The sequence below is a fragment of the Camelus bactrianus genome, chromosome 13 (assembly GCF_048773025.1).
Source record: "Camelus bactrianus isolate YW-2024 breed Bactrian camel chromosome 13, ASM4877302v1, whole genome shotgun sequence".
NCBI classification, from domain to species: domain Eukaryota; kingdom Metazoa; phylum Chordata; class Mammalia; order Artiodactyla; family Camelidae; genus Camelus; species Camelus bactrianus.
In genome coordinates, this window is record NC_133551.1 from 29,336,415 (window position 1) to 29,356,308 (window position 19,894).

Below are 19,894 nucleotides of genomic sequence, written 5' to 3' on the forward strand. Positions count from 1 at the left end.
AGGTGGGTTCCTCATGTCATAGCGCTGCCCTATCAGCTCTCAAGCCTGCCTGAGGGAGGCAAGAGGAATCCCCAGTCGCTCGAATGGGAGAGGGGTGGTTCCAAACAGAAGGGCAGTGATTCCTGCCCAGGAAAGGCTCCCAGCAGCAAGCACCACATTACAGAAATCTTCTCGTGGGAAATCACTTCCCCTCCCTGGACCTCAGTTTCCGTTTTTGTAAGATGAGTGTTGAACTGCATGCTGGTTAAATCCCCTTTGGCTCTAGAGGTGTGGGATTGATGGCTCTGGGGTCCAGAGCACGACTGTCATCTCAGTAACTCCACTCGGGCTTTAATTCCCACTCCCAGGTGGGTGGCCCGTTTAGAGCCACTGGATGCGAAGCCCAGGATTCGACAGAAAAGGACTAAGTCCTGTAATGACCCTGTAAGACGGAAGACTGGATCCAACTTTCCTTTCTCAATAAGGACAACACTGAAGGTTTTGAAGGTACCCTGTCAGGACCACCATCTGGCACAAGGCTGTAGAAGCTTCTAGTATTTACATTTTGGTTTCTTAGTCAAACTGACTTACTCAAATCAGTTCCAGTCCAAAGCATCCTTCTTGGGCCCACAGTTCTGGCTCTACAAAAGGAAAGATTTTCTTACAATAAGAGACGCCATTGTGGCACGGGCTGCCCATGTAGTGGCGCTCTCCCCATCCCAGAAGGTCCCAGCAGGGACACTTGTCTGTCCCAGCTGGAGTGGGAGCAATACTCATGAGAGAAAGGGTGCACTATAAGAGCTTTAAAGCCCCTCTGAATTCCAAGACGTCATTTTAGAACCTAAGCTCTGTGAGGATTAAGGACAAGATCAAGATGAGCAGCAGAGAGGAATGCGCACATGCAAGTTCGCTAAGCATCGCCGGTGGCTAACAGTTATTCTAACTTTGCTCTGATGCTGGCTTCAGAGGACCATGCTCATGCCTGTTCTAAATTCTCTTTGGGACAGTGAGAAACACACAGGCATGGCACTGGGTGTGTTGCTTTCACTATTAGGTTAAAAATCACAACATAGTACCATTTAATTTTTCCTTGGTGGCCCCAGTGATTTTTGGGGGTTTGAGTCTTTTCATTTACTGGGCCCCACAATGGTCTTGTCAGTTCTGCAGATACCAGGATCATTACCCTCATTCTACTGAGAGAAACCCTGGGGCAGAGAGGAGTGAAATGGGACCAGAACAGTGTGTCTTTTTGGATAACTGTAAAGGACATGTGGGGAGGAGGGATCTTAATGGGAGGAGGAATTTTGGTTTCAACTAGTCACTTACTTGTGAAAACGAAAACCAGCAGCCAGGAATTGAGCTGGGTTTTTCTATAATATTCACAAGTTAAGGCTGCTTTAAATGTCTTGCTTTAAGAATAATCTTGCTCTTAGAAATGCTTTATTTTAAAATAAATGTTAAGCTGCAGTTTTAGTTTCAAAGTGAAGAATTTGATTATGACTCACAAAGCTATTTATAGTAGTCCCGTCTTTTACCAGACATTTTGTGTATGAGAGAGAAAGGGAAAGAGGGAGAAAGAGCTCATTTCTTAAAACTGAATAAGATTAAATTATCAAAACGGACCATGCTGACCCCCCGAATCAGAGGACTTTATATTTATTACCTTGACTCTTCTGGTTTCACGCTCATCAGCTTCAAAGTTACAAAACTGTTTATTTACTCTTAACTGGAAGAGGTATTGTAAAAGGGACGTAGGTTTGGGGAAATAATAAAACCTCTTCTTATGAGTATGCCAATCAGCAGCTCAATTCAAATAGTATTTTCCTGGGACAAAAATGAGTCATAATGTTGCAGAAAGAGCTCTGGATGGAATTCCAGTCCCAGCTCTGCACTCAGTAGTTGGGGGACTTTGGGAAGAACTTCCTCCTTCTGACACTCAGCTTTTTCAAGTGTTAAGGGGGGATACTAGTGCGTACCTGTCAGGGTTTCTGTAAGGATCAGATGACATGACGATGACAGCTGTCAGCACTTTGTAAACTTTGACACTCTGTGATAACGTTAGGGCCTCACTGTTTTCTGGAAGGTTACTCGGTTTACCATTATTCTACTACTATTCCTGAGAAAGGACCGCTTTCTATTGCTATTTCTATTATTTTCTACTATTATTAATATTCCTGAGGTAGAGCAGCTAGCTTTCTTTCCACCCTCTTTCTTTTCAATGAAAATATATTTCACAGAAAATATATTCCTCAATATCCACAGCCACAGCTTGCCCGTCTTTAATTTCCCCAGAAGTGAGTGAGTGGCGTGGTCACTGCTGGGCATATTGCAGGACGGAGGGGTGGGCAGCGAGGAGACAAGAGTCAGAAGAGATGGTGCAGGGTGTGGGGTCAGAGGGCCGACATGCTTGGGGACGAGAGGGGACCCTGATCACACTGGAAGTGGCCAAGGGAAAGATGTAATCGTGTGGAGGCAGGAACTCAGCCTCAGCTCTCTCCTTCGTCTGGCAAAAGTAAATGACACGAAGTATTATGAGGATCTGGCTGAGAAGAGGAGCTCCAGCTGAGTCTCTGAAGCTTCACATCAAAGCCACTGTGGAAATAGAAGCTTTTTCTGGCCTTGAAACCTATCATTCAATATGTAATTCTCTTCATATGTCAATTATATCCATAAAAATGAAATGAAACAAAAACCCAAACATATAATTCTCCTGATTTTTAAATGGATACCGAAAACTCACCTTCCAGAAAAGAGAAATCTGTTGTCTATTGTAGTCAATTTGCTGTTTCACGTACCAGACATCTAACGTCCCAGCAGGCTCTGTTTTAAAGAGGAAAAACCAGAGTTTCATATATATATATATATATATATATACACTATAAAAACTTTAAAAGTCAATTGGTTATAAATGATTCTGGGAGACTAGGATTACAGAATAATTTCAATTTTGTTTGTGCCCCAGAACTTTCCCTTTTTCCTCTGTTAAATAACAAACATGTGTACCTTTGGCCACAGAAGTCAGAAAAGGCAAGGTTACTTTAGAAAAAAATTGTAAAAAATAATGAGGAGGAAATTAGATTCTTAACGTTCTCTTAAAACATGTATTAGTAAAATAAACTCAAAGAAAATATGTGTGGTTACTTCTCTTCTATTAGAATTCAGAAAGAATTCTTAACAGAAAAAGAGACACACACCATAAGGGAAACATTTTTGATCCGGTAAAAATACAAATGATAAACTTTGTGTTCATCTCCATTCCTGAGCTTATCATGTTGTGGTATAATTATTTGGTTTTATGATCATTAGATCATAATTTACTTGAAAGGAAAGCCTATCTCATTGATCTTAATATTCCTCATGCCTAGCAAAGTGCTTAGAATGAAACAGGATCCCAATAACTCTTTGTTAAATGACGAATGAGCTAATGAACAAATCAGGCAATATTATCTACTTGATGCTGAAACAGATGCTGAACCGGTAGAGGAAAAAACTGTCAAATCCATAAGACATTGGTCAAATATGACCTAATTTAATTTGAGAAAGTCAATAAAATGTACCTGAAAAGAAAATGAATAATCCACTCCTGTGTGCAAGACTGCACAGTGGTGGCTATATATCATTATGCATTTGTCAAAACCCATAGAATGTACAACATTAAGAGTGAACCTTGATGTAAACTATGGAGTTTGGTTGATTAAATAAATTAAAAAATAACCAAAAAAAAAAAAAAAAGACAGTGTGTATGCGCACCTGTGAGTGGGTGAAGTAGTTTTTATCTCTTCCACTGTCAGATTTGTTTTGATTTACAGCCAGGGTGCAATCAACAGAAAAAAACCCTGAAAACAGGCTTCAACTGCACCAGTGTGACTTGTGTAACAGTGACACTTAGAGTGTATTGGGGTGAGGCTAGGCTGGAGCTCCTTCTGGAGCAGCAACTTCCATTTAACCTGGAAATTTTCAGAAAACCAAATCCCACCTAGACAGCAGAAGACAAGCATCCAGGGAGGGGAGAAGAGAAAGAAGAAAAAGGAGGGAGCACATGTGCCACCACATATTATGAGCAGGTCCCATGTGGGCCATTCACGCTTACATCTCATGTCCTTCCCAGCCCTGTGACGTACACAGCTTCAATGCAGCGGTTAAACTGTAAGTTCCAGGGCCAGACCACCTGTGGGCAAATCCCAGCTCTGTGATCTTGAACAAATGCTAACCACATCCTTAAGCCACTTTCCTCCTCTGTCAAATGAGGATCCTAAATCTATACATCAGATGGGGCTGCTGGGAGAATATAAATGAATGGAGGAGTGCTGACAGCTGGTAAGCACTCAGTAAATTCAGCTGCTGTGTTTTCTTCATTTGAAAACTGAAGTGCCCAGAAGTTAAAGAACTTGTTCAAGGTTCCAGAACTAATCACGGGACAAGCCAGGCTTTTCACATACCTCTGTTCTACCGAGTAGCCCGTGGTCTTCACTCTGCAGCACGCAGTTGCCCGGCTCTGCAAAGGCTTATGATTTCTTTATAATATTTACATCCTCCATCACACACCACTCTTTTGTGTTCTAAACTCTTCCTTTGTCACTTCCTCTTCCTGCCTCTCTCACCCTCATCTTTTTTTTTTTATTTCTAAACATTCACTTCTTTTCTTCTTCTCTTCCCACCAGTGGTAGTATTTACCCTTGCAGTGAGGACTTAGAGGTAAGAAATGTTTACAGAAGACATTCTGAAAGTGCTCTCAGTCCTTCAGGGGTATGAAGAGTGACCAAGGAGTCAATCTCAGGACTTTTTTCTTTTAGTCTAGATGCAGAAAGGAAAAAACAAACAAACAAACACAGAAGCAACAGAAGGAGAGGGAACCTGACATTTGTTAACCACCTGCCATGTGCCAGGTAGTATTTGGACATTTTAAATGCATTATCTTACTTAATCCTCACACAATGCAGAGGGTGCATATGATGATGACACCTGTTTCGCAGCTGAGGACAAGGAGGCCTAAAAAGGTTAAATGATTTACAAAAACTGTGGAGCTGGTAACGGCAAAGCTGAGAGCTGAGCCCAGGTCTCACTGTCTCCAAAGACCCTGCTCTTCCATGACAGTTCACCATGTTGAGCAAAGATCTGAACACTCAACGAGATAGATAATCCAGACACTGACTATATAATTGGGATTTGGAAATGTAAGTGTGCTCAGTGTCAAAGCCAGCTGACATGTTTCATGGTAATAAATGCCTTCACTTAATTTATATTGGTAAGAAATTTAAAAGGAACACTCATTGTCTCATTGCCTCCCATTGCCTCTACAACCGACCAGATTATTACAGAGCTAAGAATCAAATTCTAGAAACATATTCTCTTTAAAGGATAAACTGCAAGTGAAGCTGAAATTTTAATGGCTGCCCACCTGCAGTGTAAGCCTCTATGGGAGAGAAATCATTAGCTGAATCTGTATGAGTTTCAAAGTGTAAAACTTCATGACCAGGAATGTCAAACCACTGCTGCTTAAAGCAATGTAAGGGCTAATATTAGAGAGAATCTTTGACATGCAACTGTAACAAAATCAGTGAAAGTCCTAACCTCAGTGATATCTAATGAAAGACAGATAAAACTACTATAAGCGGGTGAGAAAAGGAAAGTCAAAGGCCAATATGTCCAAGTGATAAGAAAAAAAAGATGGGTGCCAATTATTAAAAATACAAACATCAAGAAACGGAAGTTGGTTTTCCTGAGATGAAAGCACCTCCTTTGTAAAGAGAAAAATTGTGGGTTAAAGAGGAGGGAGTCACCAATATGAAAAAAGAGGTCAAGACAACCTAAATTAATCAGAAGATGGGCCTAACTGACCTAAACGACCCCCAAAGTTCTTTTAACTCTAAATCCCAAGATTGCAGAATTCTATGAAATAGTATGGATGGTAAATAAATCAAGACCAAGCCATGTGCTGCTTCTGAGATTAGCATCCACATCAGAAGCCAAGGCAGGTGCAAGGCATGGACAAGAGCAACTGAATTACAAGTGGAAAGCAGTCCCTCCACAGAATTTTTAGCAGGCAGTGGAGCAGAGTAGAAAGATCTCCAAGGACAGTGGAAACGGAGAATTTAACACGAAGTAAATATGGAAACGGCATATCTTGAGAGATTTCAAGTAGTGGACTAAATTAAACATGTGAGAATATTTTGGCCCAAACTATGCTCCAAACAGGGCAAGACAGAAATAAGTTATTCACCACCTTGGTGTCCACTCCTTGGGCTGTGATACATTTATCTAAAATCTAGTTTCGAATAACTCAACTCAAACAGATCTTACAAACGCCTGCTTCATTAAACAAGTTTTTAGTGGTAGGCTCTTGCCTTCAGACATTACCACCTGTTATGTCTCCATAGGAAGCCCTACACAGACTCCTCCATCCCTCCTCCTCTTTGAGACTGTCAACACTGGGTTCACTCTCTCTCTCTCTACTTCTTTCTGTCACTATTCTTGGTGGCTCTTCACACACATGGGTGTTCCTTCCCAGTGGCTGGTCCTGTCAGTCCCTCTGCCTGCTCACTTCCAATGAGCTGATTCTCTCAACTGATACCTTTGCCTCACACTTCACTGAGCAAAAAGAAGCAATCAGACAGGGATTCCCTAGTCTTTCCACCATGGAAACTTTTCAGTGTCCCCATCAACTCCCTAACACAGCATCCCGACTGATTTTACTGTGTATGAAGCATCCCCACTTCCATCCAAGTCCAACCCCCTAACTTGAGTTCTGGATCCCACCTTCTTGCTTTATCAAGAACTTCTCTCCCACCTTTATCCCTACTTCTTGTATTGTTAATTTCTCCCTGTCTGCTGGGCCCTTATCATCACCTTACAAATGCACTGTATTATCCCTGATCCTGAAAACAAAAATAAGGAATTTCTTAATACCATGTCCTACTCCAGCTACTGCCCAACATCTCTGCTCCCTTCATGGAACTTCATGAAGAGTTGTGAACTGTCACTGTCTTCAATTTCTCACCTCACCTTCACTCTCTACCAGTGGCAACTGAGAGTCTGTCCCCAGTACTCTACTGAGGCTGCTCCTGGTTGGTCATGAATGCTGGTTTGACAAATCTATTGGTCACTTCTGTAGCCTTATTTCATTGGACTTACTGGTAGTATTTGACATAGGAGGTCATACGTTACTTTTTTTTTAAGAAACCTTTTAACATCTAGATCACAAGTGAAGAACTTGCTTCTTAATAGAAGCAGGGATGTTCCACTCGTAGTAAAAATCAATGGAGGCATTGTGTTAGAGAGTGCTGATGGGAAAAACAAAGTGAGTTGCAAAAGATTACACACAGTATATAATTTTGGTTAAGCTCAAAAGCAAGCAAAACTAATCACTGTTTAGAGGCACATACTTCTGAGAGCTATGAGAGAAGTATGAGGACGATGTAAGGACACAACCCAGGACAGTGGTTACTCTGGGGAAGTATGACTGGGCTAAGACTATATTGGCAGTTCTATAGCATTTAAGTTGAATGGCTGGATTCTTAGTGTTCATTTTGTTGCTATGCTTGGTAATGGCACAGTAGCTCAAACTAGGATAGTGATAGTGGCAACGGAAAGAACAAACAGATTCTGAACATGTTTAGGAGAGTCAATTGCTGATATGAGGGGATGGGAGAAAGGAGAATTTAAGAATAATTCCTCAACTTTTGACTTGAATATCCAGGAAGATTATGGGGTCATTTACCAAGATAGGAAAGACTGAAACAGAGGCATTTTGGAAACACTTTGTTTTGGAGAAAAAAATAGAAGTATCTGTTTAGGCCATGTGAAGTTTGGGATGTCTGCTGACATCTAAGTGAAGATAAGGAATAGGTGATTGGAACACAAACCTGAAGTTGTGGCGAGAGTCCAGGACAGAAATTATATTCTTTCTATCTCTCTATCTACCTACCTAGCTATCTAGTTTTAGAGGCAGCTGAGGCCAGCTGGGAATGAGGTCAGCTGGGAAAAGAAGGGGGCCCAGCATAAAGCCCTACAGATTGAGACTGAGAAGAGAAAGACAGCCAGCAAAAGAGACCAAGAATAACTGGCCAACAGGGTAGAATAAAAACCAGGAACGTGAGATTTCACAGAATTCAAGAGAATCAAGTATTTTCAGGAGGAAATAGCTCCTTACTCCTACTGCAAAGACCTTGGAGGTCATATATTCCAGACAGAGGAAGGCCACAAGATTCCCCTTGGATTCTGCATCTTTTCTTGGTGTCATCTCCTCCAGATATCTTTTCTGATGTTCCAAGACAGACTATAAGTCCTTGAGTCTGAGGATCTGACTGGCTATCATTATGTCTGAGCAGCTGGTATAGTTTCTGATACACATACATTCCTCACAGACCATCCAGAGAAGCATGTTTTTTTCCATTGGTTTCTGCTGGGCTTCCTGGAAAGCATTTCTTCCGACTGGGGTAATCACCAACTTGTCAGATAATTAAGCCTAGGCATTTACTTTCTCCAGGGTAGGTGCTAGGCTTAGAAGAGACCACAAGAAGAAAAGAGGGTAGGGACTCTTACTGGATATCAAACATAATATTCCTCTAGTGAAAATGTCTGTAGGTACATCCCTTGAGAAAAGTAAAGAACCACTCATTTTCATTTCCTCAAGCCTTAGGCAAAAAGACACAAGTATGATACTTTCAGGTCTAGCTAATTTAAAAGTCACCAAACTATGGTCCATGGGTCAAATCTGACTCACTTCCCAGGATAATAACAATAATAAACTAATAATAATGATTTTCACATTTTTAAATGGTTGGAAACAAATCAAAAGAAAAATCACCTTTAGTTACATGAAAATTTTATAAAATTCAAATTTCAGTGTGCAAAAATAAAATTTTGGACAAAGCTTTGTCTTTGTATTTGTATACTGTCGATGACTGACTGCATGCAATAAAAGCAAATTTTAGCAGTTGTGACAGAGAGCACATGGTTTGCCAAGCTGAAAATACTTACTATCTGGACCTTTATAGAAATTGTTACAGAAATTAGCTTCTAAGCTAGACTTACCATCTTGCTTCCTAACCAAGCTGGTACAATAACTTCTAGTATTTAATTGTTCACGTCTAACCTTTCCTAGCAATATTTCAAAATCCCAAATGAATGAATACTTGCCTAGCTTCTCAATATGAGGAGGGGTGGCTGCAGCTGGTAACCCTGCATCTTCTCGCTCTTTGGGGAGCTCTCAGCAACCACCCATGCCAGCACCATGATGGGAGGGAGGTCTGCTCTTTACCGCTCAGGCACTTGTATGAGGATTTAACACTTCTTTTATTAACTGTCCACAGTTGAGTTCAGCAAGACCAAACATATAAATAAGACTTTGAAAAAGGACGAATGAACAGACAGAAACACCTAATTGGTAATACAGCGCTAAGGAATAGCTCACTCATCTTTATTTTGGACTTTCCTCCTGGGTGTTCGAGGTGGTGAGGGATCATCTTCCCCCAACACCTGGGAATATTCTCAGGCATTTCTGGACACCATGCAGCCCAAAGTTTTCCCACTAGAAGCAAAACATGATTGCTCGCTTCCCAGTATCAGGCTCATGTTTGATGGATACTGATTGCTGGACCGTCCTCCTAAACACAGGGCAGTGATTTCTTTCCTCCTACCCCTTACTTTGTGGTCATTTTAAAAGTGTTTTTCATGGAGGATCATGATAGGGGTTGAATTTAATGACACAGGAAGGGGCCACATGGAGTAAATACTGCCCTCATTCTCTGCTGGCATGCTATAAAAAAACTGCACCTAATCTACTGGGAGATAACATATTGTTGTGTTTTGAGTGGCAAGGGCTGCAAAGAAAGCACTCTATCATAAGATCATTCAGTTTTAGTGAGTAAATTTAGAAAAAAAAGCTTACTAGTATGTTTTTAAACGCCAAGTTACATATGAGTACACATCTCAAGGGTTAAAAGGAAGAAGTGTTAAAAAAATTTCACACCTTTTAGGTTGACATCAGTTGGTGTTTCATACAGAAACTGATGACAGAAACAGTGGTAAGAGGTGAAAACCATAGAGCTTAGAGTAAGAGAAAAGAGATCTTACAACAACCCACAGAAAGATCAAACACAAAAAAGGGAGATTCAGGCACAGAAAGGAAGCCAGCAGAGCTTGGTAAGCGTGGTGTATCTCAGAGTATGGGTTTCTATCTTTATGAATGCCTGTAATCACTCTGAATAAGCCAGCTTCCTTGGTTCCATTCATAACAATCCACGAGTTCATAGCCATCACAAGTCACTGCGCTCATTGTTATGATGGTGGTTTATTTTATAGGATATGAGAAAGTTACCATCCCAGCCTGCCTTAAAGGGTTTTTAATTCAAGTAGATAAATACTTAATAAAAAAAAAAAAAAGAAGGAAAGAAAAACATTTTCACACATCTCTAAACAGGTCATTATCAAGTGTGAGCAAAAATGATAGGAATTTACAAGCCCAGAGTTTCCCCAGTTTATAGTTTAGCTTAATGTGATATAACTTAAAAATGTCTCAGCCTATTTACTACCTTGGACTTGGACATAAAATACAGCCCATTTTCAAGAATTTTATCTGCACTATGTATAAACAAAATCTAATCCATGAGGTATTCTAGAAAAGGCATTACTTTTTCAAGTGTAATAAAAGGATAATAAGAGTAAGCTCTGGATTATAAAAATGACACACATTTAAATAGAGAGTAAGTGGCTCAACATTAATTTAAGAGATTTTTATCATAAAATAAGATGAATTCATTATAATTTGTTGAATGAATTCATTTTTAAACTTCTTTTGAAAATGGAGAAATGTAATTAGTATAAGAAGAAAGGAAAAATATGCAGTTATTCCATAATTTATATATTAATTATCTATTTTATTAATAGTTTAGATCCTTGAAAGTCATTTGAGAAGTGTTAAAGTGTCATCAGTTACCAGAAATCACTATTAGCTCACAGGAGATGAATATAACTTAAATCATGAGGCTAGTTTACATGCACACATATCTATAAATTTCACAAATATTAGTTTTCTCACATTAATGCTTCAAAATCTCCAGGTAATAAAGCAATGGATTATACACCAATTATTTTTCCTTTGAGATAAATTTACAGAAATTATGAAGTTGTATCCTGTATCATAACTGAATGCTTTGAAAACTATCTACCTTTTGTCAAGCTTTTAGTATGGCTTATAAGATCATATTAATATTCATAGAATCCAAAAGGTAAAATTATCAAAGTTTAATTATAAAGGAATGAAATTACTGGTTATAGCTTTGCGGAATAAGAGTGCGTTCCTGTAAGTGAAACAGAAATAAGAGAGAGAAACATTACTGAGGCATAAGCTTGCAACCAACATGACAACATGTGGCAAACAGGAATAAGACTTACCTAATGTTAAAAATTTCCTAGCAGTATAAACATATCTCCCTAGAAGCTTTAATACTTCAGTCAATGTCAAAGTGAGCTTGTTAATTAATCCACTCATAGTTTTTGATTCAGTATCAGTACTTTAGAAATTCTATTCCAAGGACATAATTGCATCTTCCTCTCTCTCCTGTCTTTCCTCCCCTCCCCGCCCTCCCCTTTTTTTTGACACATACCTTCTTCTGGTGTTTGTGCTCTCAGTGGTTCACTCCAATCACTCCAACTACCTTTATAAAGATGTAGCTTAGAGGAAATCTGAAATTCATATTCTGTAAAGGGTTTCAGATCCAGCAAATCATGTCTTCCTTTGGCATTTGTAGCATTAACCTTGAACCCAACAAGATTTAAAAAGGCACCGGTTAATACTAGATTAATTTAAATAAAAGATAAGACAACTAGACTAGATAGCCCTTCTTATTTTTCAAATCTGTCATTCAATGAGAAGAAATATCAGTGACTGGTCTACTTAATACACATGATGTTAATCTGAAACAATGCTTCTCATTAAAAAACAAAACCAAAAAATTCCTGGGACTAAGAACCCATCTATATGGATTCCAAGGGGAATCCTGAGGCCAGCTGAAAAATAAAGATTGGAAACTACCAGTTTTCAAAAGGGCCTTGACGAAGTTTCTTCCTACACTAGAGATTACTTTTTACTTGGTCACAACTAGAATATGATGAATGTTTTAACGCAGACACAGAACTGGTTCCAAAAGGAAACTTTAATTATATAAGAAAATTATATAAGAAAAATTTTATTATTATACTTCTCTATATGTGAAGCTGATCCTTTCATATTATTATAAGCCACTATATTTTACAAAAATACTGAAAGGAGTATTATCCTGTATTTTTATTATAAAAAATTTAATGCTTAATATTATACCAAAGCTTTTCCTTTGGAATATCGAATTAATATAAGCCTCTGAACATTTCCTAATATTTCTCTTCCTAATATGTTAAAAAAAATTAATACAAAGTAATAATGCGATAGGGAATACAATAATAAGTAGAAATGAGTCATTTACTAGAAATAAATTGTAGAAAATTAATGTGGGTTTACAAGAAGCCCATGGCTTAAAAATTTCAGCATCAGCGATCAAATTTTAAGACATTTCTTAATAAATAGAAGCATATGTGACTTTCTGGTATATCTCAAACGTGTGTGTGTACTTTTGGGCTAAATATTCTTAAACTCCATATTTCGCCAGAGTGAAAAGAGAGATCAGGGCAGTGCTACCGAGAACCCCTCCCTGGTTTTCCCCTGCACTCTAAATCCATTACCATATTCCAGGACCTGCTGTTAATGGGCCGATATCTGAGTCGATTAAGCAGCACCAGCCCCTCATCTCTCCACTGAAGGGTACACCTGCTCACGGAAGCGTTTACAAACTTGATCCTAATGTCCCACGGAGGAAGAGGCCGCACTAGTAACCAGGACAGACAAAAAACTGTGATTCCAGCTCCAGGATCAGAAATTGACATGAGCTATAAAGAGCTGAACATTTGAGTGATTTTAAAAATAATGTCTATGTGCCATGATCGACACCTACAAAAAGTGAAATGATACGTACCTACATCCAACAATGTGAATGTGAATGGCAACGAAGCAGCATTCCCCAGACTATTGACAGCAATCACCTTGGCTGTGTAACTAGATTCAGGTGATTCAGGGGTTAGGTTGATACCAAGGTCCAAATGGTCACAATAATGATAATCACACTGCTTCTGCCAAGTTAAATTTTTTGGCCCATTTAACCTGTAAATAAAAGTCACTGTGTTTAGCAGGATACTTTATGTGCTACTGCCTCCTTTTAGTACAGAAGAGTAAAATGTTCAAATATTTAAAATTCTAGACTTTTTTTTTTAAGGTCAGTCTTACTACTAGGGGATACACTATGGGAAAATTTGTATTCTGTGGTCATAAACAGGACCATACTTCACCCCTCTTCCCTCTTATTGGTAGGATTGATATTTTTTTGACATTCATACAGATGAGTAACCATCTCTATATAGCCTGAATTCCCAAAACCCTGGCAGACATCTTGGCTCCTTAGGGCAGATCCAATCATCCAAAGGATCCATGACCACCACCTCGGTGCTTACTGCACAGAAGTGCCAGATCCTAGTACAGACCAGAACTCTGGGCCCCACTTCCTTTCCCCCATCTCCTGCTCACTTAGGCACAGTGCTACCAGCTGGATCTCTGCATGGGATTATGCAATAAAGTCCAAAAGGAAAAGAATCTCCCAGACTCTCTCTTTTAGTGGACTCTCAGGTCAGGCAAAGGTGCTTTAAAAAGAAAATCCTATAAACTTATGGTTACCAGGGGAAGAAATGGGATGGGAAGGGATAAATTGGGAGCTCAAGATTTGCAGATACTAACTACTGTATATAAAATAGATAAACAACAAGTTTCTTCTGTATAGCACAGGGAACTATATTCAATATCTTGTAGTAACCTATAGTGAAAAAATATGAAAATGAATGTATGTATGGATATGACTAAAACATTGTGCTGTACACCTGAAATTGACAAAACATTGTAAACTGACTATATTTCAACAAAATTTTTAAAAATTATGCTGGAGTTAAAAAAAAATAAATAAAAAGAAACTCCTCCAAGGCTAATGGAAAGCTACCACAGAAAAGAGTCTATTTATAGATCTTGACCCCAAGAGTCTGCAACTGCAAAAGAGAGAAGGGATATAATGCAGCCAGTTTAACCCTAGAGAGCAGGGAAGAATGTCCACAGCTGGCCTTGGATGCCCTGAAGGGCACTCTGAGTTAGTCCTCAGACCCAAGACAGAAGTTTTCACACTTCAGATGAGTGAACCAACTCTAACTGATGAACACTAGAATTTTTTTTAAGTATCTAATTATATAATTAGATGTGTCTACTGCTCCTTCTCTCTGATAAAACTAGGACTGTTAGATATTTCTAAATGTCATCCAAAAGAAGACCTACCAAAAAAGCTGCAAAAATTCAGTCTCACTCACTGTAAAGTATATGCAGTATACAGGTGGGTGTCTCGTCCTCTCTCCCAGGTGCAGGTCATGGTCCCTTGTTCTCCCTTCTGTATACAAGATAAGTTTTGAGGCTGTTCTGGAACAACTTTAAAAGGAAAGAGCAAAACTTTCTATTTTAAATAGCACACAGGTGATATTTCAATTACACTGTACCTATCTGCCAACAAGATAACAACACTTCGCCTGTGTCTCCCATACCCAGATGAGCTGGAAACTATTTCAAAATTCATCAAGTTCAAATTTGCCTCATAGGCATGAATTCCTTCAATAATAATAGCGGTAACAGTGAATATGGATCCAACACTTAACTATATGACAAGTCCTATGCTAAGTGTTTTATGTGTACTTTTTCTCAATTGCACATCATAGCAGCTACACTGCGTACCTACCACTATTATCCTCATTTTATTGAAGAGGAAAGAAATTGAGACTTAGAGGCGAAGTACCTTGCCCAAGATTCCAAAACTATGAAGTGGCAGATTCAGGGCTCCAGTCCAGGCGTGGCTGACCTGAGTCCAAGCCTGTCACCACCATGTGCTACTATTCTCCCTGACAGGTGAACATCCGGTGCTAGCTCCAGTGCCCCAGGTCATGATGAGTTTACTTTTTTAGGATGAAGCCCATTGAAACATTAGAAACCTTTCAAAATGAGGGGCTTTCTCTCTCCATTGACCTGAAATTTGCTGCCAAGACACTTCTACCCACTGACCCTAGTCATGCCTTCCTGGGCTGTACTACCTAAATCTAATTTCTGCAGCATCACTTGGATCACTTTATGAACACTTATAAATTAATTTTTTATGTACACAGACATTGACAACATTCCAGGTGCTAGGCACAGTGCTAGCTGTGGAAATGCAAAGGTGCATGAGGCAGGCACGGTCCCTTCTATTAGAAGGTATATATATTTAATGAAGCGATTTTATAGTCAAAGACGGACCTCAAAGCTAGGAGCTTCTTGGGTTTAATGGAGGTAAGAGAAAATACTCTGTTACTCGATTATTTCATTCTACCCTAGTACTGAGACCCACATGTAGATAGATGCTTTCTTTGGGTGAGATAAAACAAGTACACCACTAATGCCCCAGCTATTGTCTGCTCAGAAAAAAAGCTGTAATTGATGGAATAAAAGTTGTTTTGTCCTTAGCACACACCATAGATCTGGGTGTTATAATCGCCCACTGTGTGACTTTGGCCAAATGAGCTTCTCAGAGCTTCAGTTTCTTCATCTATAAAATGGGTATAACAATATGTAGCTCACATAGTTTTGCTTAATGGAATAATAAACCCTTTCTTTTCCTAAAATAACAGACTATTGTATGTGTATATATAGATACACATAAGTACATTTATATATACACTTTATACAATCTGTATATACAACTACTTATGACTAAGCCATGTAAAATACTATGTTAACTTTTCATTTTATGTACAATGTCTTGTTTATCTTGGAGGTAGTAATTAATTGGTATGTTTTTCCATTTGTTTAGTTTTCTTACTAATATAATTCCAAACCCTCAAGCCAATTATCTGAATCATTATTCAACATATTCAGATGAGAATTCTATTAGTTTCTTTGGCTGGAAGAATAGTTTCTTGGAGCCTTGTGAACTTTCCAAAAAGATGTGTTTGCTTCTATGCCTGCACACAGCTTTCTAAAACTGCCAGTCCTCAGTGTCCTGGAAATTCCTTTTTTTTCCTGTTTTTTCCTCTGTGTTGGATCTCCTGTTTCTTAGATCCAATGCTTTCTTCTTTCTTGATTTAACCACTTGTGTTGGATTATACCCTCCAGCAGTTCCTTAGGAAAAGGTGCAGGAGAGGCAGTACTTTGAACATAGCTACCAACGTCATTATTCTACCCTGACACTTGACTGATATTTTAGATGAGTATAGAATTCTAGTTTGAAAAGAATTTTTCAGGATTCTGTAGATTATGCTCTACTGTCTTCTATACTCTAGATGGATTTTGAGAAAGCTAAAGCCATTCTGAATCTTGAACCATTGGAATACTTTATTTTTCCTCTTCAGAAGATTGTGTGGGGAGGTATAGCTCAAGTGGCAGAGTGCATGCTTAACATGCACAAGGTCCTGGGTTCAATCCCCAGCACCTCCCTTAAAAATAAATAAGTAAATAAACTTAATTCTACCCCCCCCCACAAAAAAAAAAACAACTAAAAAAGGGAAAAAAAAGAAACTGAGGAAATTTTTAAAAAGGAAAAATATAAACAAAACAAAAACAAACAAGAAGATTGTGGAATCTTCTCCTTGTCCTCACTATTCTGAATTTTCACAAAGATGTGCTTAATGAGGTCTATTTTCTTTCATTCTCATGGATTCTCAAAGAGTTCATACATTCTGGGAACTTTTATTTTTTAGTTTGGGAAACATTATTGAATTGTTTCTCTGATAATCCTCACCTCTCTTGTTTTTCTTTTTCTAAAAATCCCTAGTTTTCATAGGTTGGACCTTCCTCTAATTTAATGTTTTATCTCCTATATTTTAAAACTCTTGACTTTTTTGCTGTAATATGGGGGAAAACCTCCTCAGTTTACATTTATTCCCTCCTATTGAGTTTTTCATTTCCACTTATCAATTTTTTGGGGGGTGGGGCATGTTTTCTATTCTCTGAATGTTTTCTCTTTACAGCATCCTATTTTTGTTCTGTATGCAGTATTTTCTCTTAATTCCTAAGGTATCAAGGATAGTTTTTTTTTTTTTAACATTTCTTCTCCCTGAATACACTTCTACTTTGCTTATATGCTTTTTTCCCCACATGCTTATTTTGATTTCTGTCCTTCATGTTGGCCATTTTCCTCGGATCTTTGTATTTTTACTCATCTATGGGAGTGGGGCACTAAATTATAAATTGCAGCTCTGCAGGCATGTCAGTTGAGGTGCATTTGTTGACCCTGGGCTTCACTCCAAGGTGATCTGGCTAGAATTTCTTAGGAATCTCTGTTGCAAATAATTTTAGATACTTCCTCTTAGCCTGGTCAGATTTTCCAGAAAAGGATCTTCTAATCTGCCTGGAGGTCGGCACAGGCCTGAAAGGAGCTGTATGTCAATGTTCCTTCAGTCCCTCTGTTTTTCAGCGTGGCCCTACAATGTCAGCGGCCCTCTGACACCCACGCCGGCGTAGTGGAGCAGTGGCTGTCTGGCTATTTGGAATTAGGAAGGGGAGCTGAGGACATGTTTTATAAAGTCTCCCATTTTTATCCCTACTTTTACCCTCACTCCCAGAAGTACATGGTATCACCAATTTCCGGGTCTTTCTGGGGTGGGAGCTTCTGCATTAACTCAGGTTGCATCTTGACGTTTCTCACGGCCAGCCGTAGGCTAAGCCAGTTATGGTTGGTCCACATGCTTTCCTGCTTCCAAAACTTTGTTGCTGAGTCTCCCCTCCCACTCTTTTTGTTCTTTAGGGTTTGCGCCTCTGGAAAACTGTCTTTTTACTGCATCTTGGCTATATTTCAGGGGGAATAAAAGTAAATACATGTGTTCAAACCAACATCTTTACCCTGACACTTTATAGGGTCTTTTGATGATCGAAGGAGATATAAAGTACTTGGCGCTTTCACATAATGAAAAAGTCAGTCACATCCTCACCTTTACTCCTTAACGTTGGCAGAGCATTTCATTTTAAAGACCATAGCTTTTAATCACAAATCAACTTTCTCAACGTGAGTTTGCTGGACCATGAAATCAATGTGTCTACTTCAGCTAGGACTTGGTTTGGTCAGAGACTGTCTGTCTCAGGGGAAGCCAGACCTAATTCTCTTCAATACAAATTATAATATAATATGTATATATTACAATAGCTGATGCCAAGGAAAGGACAGAAATCAAAGTCTCTGAAAATTAAAATAGTTTACAGTGTAATCAGTTGTTATAAGTACTATGCTTGTTATTATTTTTTAAAGCCCTACTTCTTACGGGAAATAAAAAGTCTTAGAAAAATGGCTTTCAGAAATATCAACAGCCAAGAGTACACTGAAAACAACTAAGCAAGAATCTACTGTCTTTCATTTATTTCCTTGATTGTCCAAACAGTCTGCGGCTCAATGCTCGGAGGTTAAATAGAGCACTGGTTGTTTAGCTACTACACATTTGGACGAGCTCTGAGAGCACCACGAGCCCAGGCAAGAGGCTGAGGGGAGAAAGTTCAAAGGCCATTTACCCATTTCCAGTTCTGACGCATCAGCCAACTTTATGGCAGGCCCTCTCAGGACATGCAATGGCCCTAGGGGCTCCTACTTGTCACAGACAAAGAAAACGGGCCACTGGCTCCTTCAATAGCTAGGATTGGGCTTACTGCACTGGGGAAAATCAACATTCATTGTGTCTTTTCTTGGAATGACTAGCCATACTCAGAAAAAGGTGTTGCTTCCAGGCAGTCCTTCACCTCAAAGGTGCTAAGCTTGTTCAAAGAGCAGCCGTTTGATGGTGTGGTTACCACCTGAGCACGCTGCACAAGGCAGCATTCCAGCAGCAGCGTCCAGCTGAGCTGCACCAGTCAGACACTCTTCACCATCTCCCTAGGTCTTCCGATGCTGCAAAGTGTCACAGACCCATCCACATACTCTGGGTGGAAAAGGAAACAAACGAAAAGGGGTTGCAGCACTCTGATGCATCAGAGCAAAGACAAGAAATGGAATGGCCAAGAAAGGACATCTGTAGGGCACTGACTTTCAAGGCCATTGTCAGCCTCCTGCAGCACTGCGGACGCCGGGAACTGATATCACAGGGCTGAGGATGTCTAATGCCAATATGGTATGTTGGTCTAGTAGGATGGAGAATTACCTGGATGAAATATTCAGGTGTTCTGAGGACAAGGGAGGTGAGGATCAATGGTACTTTTTAGAAAATTTTTTGTTTTGCCTATAATCAATGCTGCTTGTACTTCCTGTCAAGAGAAACATGCTCAGCTACCCAGCATGCTGCACACATGAAGGAAAGAGCAAAACTGATGGCATTGCAACCCGAGCGCTCAACATTTAAGTGCCTCCTATGTGCCTGGTACTAGATTAAGCACTTTGCATACAAGGCATCACCTAATCACTACAACCATCTTACGGGGCAGGTGTTAGTATCTTCATAACACAGATGGAGAAACTGAGGCTCACACAACTGAAACTATGGGTCTGCCGTTAGTGGCACTCAAAGCCCCTGCTCCTTCCACTACACCACAGGCTGTCAGAGCTGACAGTATGTGATTCATGAGTGATGTGAGCAGGAGCCCCTGAGCTGGAAGACGAGTACTGGATCCAGGTTGTGCCTTCTGACCCCTAAATGACTTGCTTGGCCATTTGCTTGGTGTTCTGCTCAATGCTTGTGGTGGCCCTCCAGGAAAACTGCCTGGCACCAACCATATCCTTATGGGTCACAGAGAAGAGGCTTCCATCTTTCCTGAAAGGTCTCACTGAGCTCTCTCTAACTGTCTTCCTGCAGG

At 39.6% G+C, this 19,894-nt stretch overlaps 1 protein-coding gene across 4 annotated transcripts in view; it reads right to left on the bottom strand.

The window, feature by feature from the left end:
- IL12RB2 (interleukin 12 receptor subunit beta 2) overlaps positions 1-19,894 on the bottom strand; it is a 68,306-nt gene that overhangs the window by 34,878 nt on the left and 13,534 nt on the right. For all 4 annotated transcript variants that reach the window (XM_074376267.1, XM_074376269.1, XM_074376266.1 and 1 more), the window contains 5 exons: positions 14,413-14,527; positions 12,987-13,171; positions 12,697-12,839; positions 11,586-11,736; positions 2,720-2,799 (listed from right to left, as the gene is read on the bottom strand). In XM_074376267.1, coding sequence (XP_074232368.1) covers positions 2,720-2,799; positions 11,586-11,736; positions 12,697-12,839; positions 12,987-13,171; positions 14,413-14,527 — 674 coding nt within the window. The remainder of the gene's footprint in view (positions 1-2,719; positions 2,800-11,585; positions 11,737-12,696; positions 12,840-12,986; positions 13,172-14,412; positions 14,528-19,894) is intronic.